Source organism: Ricinus communis, chromosome 4, assembly GCF_019578655.1.
Source record: "Ricinus communis isolate WT05 ecotype wild-type chromosome 4, ASM1957865v1, whole genome shotgun sequence".
In the NCBI taxonomy this organism is placed as follows: Eukaryota; Viridiplantae; Streptophyta; class Magnoliopsida; order Malpighiales; family Euphorbiaceae; genus Ricinus; species Ricinus communis.
Genome location: NC_063259.1, coordinates 21988051 through 21995203, shown reverse-complemented (window position 1 = coordinate 21995203; position 7153 = coordinate 21988051). Strand labels below are relative to the sequence as shown.

The 7153-nt window shown below is 36.8% G+C and overlaps 1 protein-coding gene across 1 annotated transcript; it reads right to left on the bottom strand.

Moving 5' to 3' along the window:
• Positions 1 to 1305: 1305 nt before the first annotated feature.
• LOC8266525 lies at positions 1306 to 2150 on the bottom strand. The gene has a single exon (XM_002526554.4). It carries the CDS (start codon positions 1869 to 1871, stop codon positions 1392 to 1394), a length of 480 nt encoding a protein of 159 aa, XP_002526600.1. The 5' UTR covers positions 1872 to 2150; the 3' UTR covers positions 1306 to 1391.
• Positions 2151 to 7153: the final 5003 nt, after the last annotated feature.

The following is a 7153-nucleotide window of genomic DNA, read 5'->3' as shown; positions in this document are numbered from 1 at the left end:
TATATATCATCAGATTTTGTATGTTGCTCATATCTAACCATTTTCTTTTCTTGCCTCTTTTGTGACAGAGAAGTGGGAAGCTGCCAGAAAAGTTTGCATGCGAGATGAGGGTTATGGGAAGAAGGAGCTCTCTTCAGTCCAGTCCAAGGCGGTTGAGGGCTGGGACTTAGCTGCTGACTCGTTGGTTCAAGAGCTCATCATCATCAATGTGTAAGAGATGTCTTTTTGATCCAACGAAGCTGGAGCTGTGTTCAGTTATGGCTGTCATGTCTTGGACTGAAGGGAGCTCCCTCCAATTCTTACAAATCTCTCCTCCTTCATTTCAATATCATCTATAACTTATTTCATATAATATATCCCCATTACAATTTATATTGTTGTTTGGATGCATATGGATCATATAGGTTTTTACGACAGGGGTTTTCTTGGACGAGGCTAGATTGAACTGCTGTGCATGGTCAAGCGCCCATATATGTTTTCATGGTATAATTTTACTCTCTTTATAATTAATGTGAAGATATGAATGTACAGGTAGATGCATTATTTGTAAATCATTGGAATGTAAGACACTGCTTAGAGTGAGTTTTGTTTTCATCATTAACTTGGACAACACCTTCAAGAAAAGGTTTCTCTTTAAGCATGTTTTATAGGGAAGCTAAGCAAAGGAAAAGTGATAGGTGTACTCTGTATATGTATATATAAAGCCCAAATGATTTGCCACCAAAAATCTAATATACTTGTCTTTAATAGACGGACTAGAATTAGGCTTCAAAATTATTTTGAAGATTCAACAGTCTGTAAAACTAAGAGCAGCATACTGAAACTAATGTGGCAACCAACTTGAAGGAGTCGGATCCAAGGTTCACCTGCCTCAGGAGAATACCTATGAGAAAGCATAGGAGCGCATGTACTTTATAAGATAATCTGAATCAGAAATTCTTATGTATACTTTATGTTTGCTGTAATTCTTTTTCTGCCGGGTCATAATGATTGTTTAATTGGGGTTGGTATCTTGAATTTTGTTTCTGGGTTATTTTCTGTTTAAGATTCTTGAACAACAGAAGTATAACCCTTTTTTTATACCATTTTTGTAGTTATAGTACAATAGAAATTATCTATTAGGTGTCCAACTTAAGTTGGTAAATTCAATAAATCCATCAATGCTCATATCCATTTATTACATTAATTTCTTCGGAAATAAGAAGAAAAAGAAAACTATGTCACTAATTTTATTTTTTTTAATTGAACCAGAGAAATGAAATTAGTGTAAGTACGCCAAGAAAAATAAATAAAGAAAAAAAAGAATAAACTAATAATAAATTCTGAGATATATCTTATGATTTCACATATTAACAAAATAATGAATAAACTTTCATAATTAAACAAGCTAATTAAGTAAGGTGATTAATCCCATCCATAACCATCTTAGCCATCTCCAAAAAATGAGAAAGCACCATAGCTGATGACACAGGCACACTCAAAGCAATCAAACCCATCATCCCCAATGCAAAACCAGGCCTTGTATTCATCAACAGTGATTGCAGAACACCCGCCATTTCACATATTAAGGAATCATAGCTTGCAAAATATTGCTTCTCCCACTCCATCCAATCCGAAGGAGGCTCATAGTTTCTCTCAACCATCTTCATTTCATGTATTCTTTTCCTAAGAACAATCATGTTCACATCCACCAGCCTGCCACAGGCGTTATTGTAGCTCTGATCATGACCGTGTGCTTGATCTCTTCCCACCGCCGCGAAAACTCTAGTCCTTGAAGGTCTGAAACGTACCCTTTTTGAAGATTCAAGATTCAGTTTGTGCAGTGGTTGATAAATAAGAGAAGATGACAAGAATAGAGAAGTTGATTCCATGTTTGATATGTTATTTGTATAAAAGGGTTATTAAAGAAGTTAAGAAGAAGGGGCAAAAGGAGGAGGAGGTTGTGGTGGTGGTGGTGGTGGGGCTTGTGATATGTGATGATCATTTAAATATTTCTTAGGGGAGACGGGAAAGGGAAGAAACCGTGTGATTAACAGGAAACAGCTACAGATATTAGCGCGTTTATGAATTGGATCGGATTCGGTGAAGGTGACTACCTGAACAATTTCAATTGCTCGTGATTCATCCTGCCTTAGCCATTTGAAAGTTTGCCTTCTCCCTCACCTAATCAATATATTAATATCACAAAATAAATTGTAAATTTTATTGTTATGGATGATAGCCCATAAAAACAATAATTCATATAAAAGTAGAAGTTAATTTTTATTTTTTTAATTAAATTAGATATCAAATATTATATATATTATTATGTATGTAATAGTCAACTATTATCCAAGTGAGTACAGTAAAAACTTTCTATAGTCATATATTTATTGCTAAATAAAATTTATAACTATAAAAAAGTTAGAGTATCCTTAATAGTGCTCTTTATTTTAAAGAGCATTTTTTGTTTAATAAAGGGCATTATTACTTACAAATAGTAGAAATTATTTTTTGAGTCTTTATCCAACAAATATTAATGGTTTTAAAATTACTTTCAAAGAAAAAAAGCTAAAAGATACTAAATATCAATTAATTAATAAAATGTATAAAAACTTGTAAGAGCATTTCCAATTAATTTTTTATATAAGCTAAACTCTTTATTTCAAAGAGCTATACAATAAAATAAGACTCCAACGCACTCTGTTTTTAAAATATAAAGTAGATAGTAGATTTGGCTCTCTACATTTGAAAAGTCAAATTCACTCTTAATCCTTATTGTAATTAATATATTACAAGTTCTTATATATTTTATTAATTGATATTTACTATTTTAAGCTTTTTTTCATTAAAAATAATTTTTTTCTAAGCAAAATATAATTTAAAACATTAATACTTATTGGATAAAGCAAAATAAAGATAAAAATAATAAAAGCACTGGACTTAAAAAAGAATTTCTACTCTTTATAAGTAAAGATGTTTTTTATTAAATAAAAAATGCTCTTTAAAATAAAGAACACTATTAGGGATGCTCTAATATATTAATTATAATTAGGATAAAGAGTGAATTTGACTCTCTAAATGTAGAGAGCTAAATCCACTATCTACTTTATATTTTAAGAATAGAAAATTTGTTAGAGTCTTATTTTGTTGAATAACTCTTTATAATAAAGAGGTTAGTTTGTATAAAGAGTTCTTTGAAAATCTTCTTATAACTTAATATTTAATCTTGTTAGAAAAATAAAAAATAATATATATATATATATATATATATATATATATATATATATATATATATATATATATATATATAAATGTCTTATCATATTATGATATTAAATACTAATCAAATAATAATAGTAAAAAATATCATAATATTAAATACTGATTAAATAAAAAAATTACTAAACGCTTATTAAAATAAAATAATAGATAATAATTAAAAATTAAAAATTCTATAATGTCAGTAATATCATATCTATTATCAATTTTTAATTATTATTTTATAACCATTAAATTAAATAAACACAATGTTAGAATGCAATCAGTTTATAGTCAAATTTTATATATGCAAATCTTTTAAATAAAAAATGTTGTTTTAATTTTTTGAATTAAGAAATATTTTTATTAAAATATTATAATAATTTTTACTTAATGTTTTAAGTTATATAATTAATTAAATTTCACAAATTTTTTAAAAAATAAATAAATGAAATCTTAATTTTTAAATTAAAATAATTATATCTATAATTAAAACAATAACAAACATAAGTAATAATAAAGAAAAAGGATTTGTATGAAATGAAAATTGAGCCCATCCGAATTGCTTCATTGGTCAAACTTCAAAGACTATCTATTTCTCTCCATGCTCCAAGTGTGGGCTACGGTCCCATAAAATCAGTTTCCGTTCCGTCCACTCGGTTTAGTTCCGTTACTCGCCAGACTCGAGCGCTTTCTTAGTAGACAATTGTCACGAAACTTCGGCTTAGAGATTAGCCAAGTCGCACTTGACAAAGTCGAACTAAATAAGCCTAGATGGGAATTGGAAAAGATTGTAGGTAAGCAAAGTAGGCAGCAGGGGTTTAGGACTTGGGTAGGGTAGAGAGTTGAGAGCACTTGAGCTTTGAAAGTATGGAGAGCTTTATTAAGTTTCCAACCTTCCTCTTGTATGTTCTTATATGTTACAAATGATGAATGAATGGGGTATTTATAGGCTTCCCACCTCCTTAACTTGTGGCTAGAAATCATTCTTCTAGAATTCTCTACAAGCTACCTATGTACAAGGCTTCCTTTGGAAGCTACTCTATGTACAAACAAGGAAAGCTTATAGGCAGCTCCTTAGCTTGGCACACAGCCTAGCATCCTTCAGCAATTTCCAGATTCTTCCCTTGGTTTCTTTGGGCAGCCAACTTGGGCTAGGCAGCAACATTGGGCTGGGCATATGTTGGGCATATTTGTCCATGGACAAGCCTTGCCTTGCCCAAGATGAGGCGGGCTGTGACACCCTCCCCCACTCAATCTCGCGACGTTCTCTTCGCGCCTTGAGTTTTGTAATTTTGGATATGCTTGGGGAATTGCCATAGCAAATCTTCACGTTCCCATGTAACCTCGCTGTCGGGCAGATTTTTTCCACTTCACCAAGTATTCGGTGTAGTTGGAAACTCCTCTTCTTCTTATCACTCTATCCGCAAGGATGCATTCAATCTCCTTGTCGAACTCGGTGACAACGGCTGTTGGAGCTCTTCTAGATTTGCCACGGTTGGGGTCTTTCTTGTCTTCGTGGTATGGCTTAAGCATACTCACATGGAAGACATTATGGATCTTTAATCTCGAGGGCAGTTGGAGCTGGAAGGCAGCAGCACCAACGCGTTTCACGATTGAGAACGGGCCTTCGTATCGCCTTACCAAGCCTTTATGTACTTTGCGGAGGGACTTGAACTGATTAGGCAGCAGCTTCACCATCACCAAGTCGCCAGTGCTGTATTCTTTGGGGCGTCTCTTCATGTCAGCCCACTTATTCATGCACTTCGCTGCTTTGTCGAGGCTTGCCCTTGTTATGTCCGCCTCTTCGTGCCATTCCCTTGCAAACTTATAGGCGGAAGGGTTGGCTCCTCCATAGCCAGCAGCAACGGCATTTGGCATTAATGGCTGCTGTTCCATAATGACTTTGAAGGGACTTTTACCCATGGACTCGCTCCTGTGGAGGTTGTACGAGAATTGAGCTACGTCAAGCAGTTTTGCCCAATCTCGCTGGTGAGCACTAACATAGTGCCTTAGGTAGAGTTCCAGCAAGGCATTAATCCTTTCCGTTTGGCCGTTGCTTTGTGGATGAAAGCTTGTGGAGAAGTTGAAGTCTGTGCCCAGCAACTTGAACAATTCTCGCCAAAACTTGCCGGTAAACCAAGGGTCTCTATCACTGATTATACTCTTCGGTAAGCCCCACAGCTTCACAACATTCTTGAAGAAGAGACGAGCTGCATCGTCTACCTTGCAGTCCGCCGGGGCCGGGATAAAAGTAGCATACTTGCTAAATCTATCCACAACAACCATGATACTTCCGAACCCTTCGGATTTTGGCAGGGCCATAATGATGTCCATTGAGACACTTCCCACAGCCTTTCAGCGACAAGAAGAGGTTCAAGTAGGCCAGCAGGCTATTATTGTTCCACCTTGTCTTGTTGGCATACAAGGCAGGTCCAAACATAGGCCTTCAGATCGTCCTTAAGTTGCGGCCAGTAGTAGTTTTGCTGGACTAATGCAAGTGTGCGAGTCATGCCGGGATGTCCAGCCCATAAGGAGTCATGGCACTCCTTCAGAATTTCTCTCCGCAGATTTCCCCACTTCGGCACATAGACTCGATTTCCAACAGTGAGGAGAAGGCCATCTTTCTCCCAAAATCATCGAGTTTTTCCCTCTATCGCCAGCTTGATGATGCTCTTGGCCAAAGTGTCTTGCTGCATTAATTCCTTGATGTGGCTAAGAAAGTCGCTCTGCGGCGTGCTAGCAGCAATAGAAGCCAACTCCACCTTTCTACTCAACGCATCAGTGACAATGTTGGTTTTGCTTGGCTTATATTCAAGCTTGTAGTCGAATTCGGCCAAGAAATCTTGTCAGTGTGCTTGCTTAAGACTCAACTTCTTTTCAGTCTGGAAATAGCTTGTAGCCATATTGTCCGTTAAGATAGTGAACTTGCTACCGAGCAAGTAATGTCTCCATGTGCCCAAGCAATGGACGACGACGGTCATTTCCTTCTCTTGGACAGTATACCGCCTTTCCATTTCATTGAGCTTGCGACTTTCATAGGCGATAGGGTGCCTATCTTGCATGAGGACTCCTCCAATGGCATAGTCCGAGGCATCCGTGTGCACCTCAAATGGTTTTCCATAATTGGGCAGCATCATGATAGGTTCCATTGACACAACATCCTTCAAGGCTTCGAATGCAGTTTGGCATTCTTTACCCCAATTCCATGCCTTATTCTTCTTGAGTAATTCCATCAATGGAGCAGCAATGGCAGAATAGCCTTTGATGAACCGCCGATAATAGTTCACCAGCCCAAGAAAAGATCGCAACTCAGGCACTTTGGAAGGAGGTTGCCATTCTTGGATGGCTTTAACTTTTGCTGGATCCATCATCAACCTGCCATCCTTGATTCGATGGCCAAGGAACTCCACTTCTTCTTTCCCGAATGAGCATTTCTCGCGCTTCACGTACAACTCGTGTTCGTGGAGTACTTGGAAGACTTGCTTTAGGTGTTGCACATGCTCCTCAAGACTGTTGCTGTATACAATAATGTCATCCAAATAAACAACCACAAACTTATCAAGAAAGGGATAAAGTACCTTGTTCATGAGTGTGCAGAAAGTGGCAGGGGCATTAGTGAGGCTGAAAGGCATGACTAAGAACTCGAAAGTTTCATATCGCGTCACACATGTTGTCTTCGACACATCACTAGGTGCGATGCGGACTTGGTAGTAACCAGACCGCAAGTCCAGCCTTGAGAAATATCGAGCCTTCCCCAATTGATCGAACAAGTCGGCAATCAAGGGGATTGGATACTTGTTCTTAATGGTAATCTTGTTTAAAGCCCGATAGTCAATGCACATCCGTAGTGAACCGTCCTTCTTTTTTTGAAAGAGGACCGGTGCACCGCATGGGGCCTTCGATGGCTGGA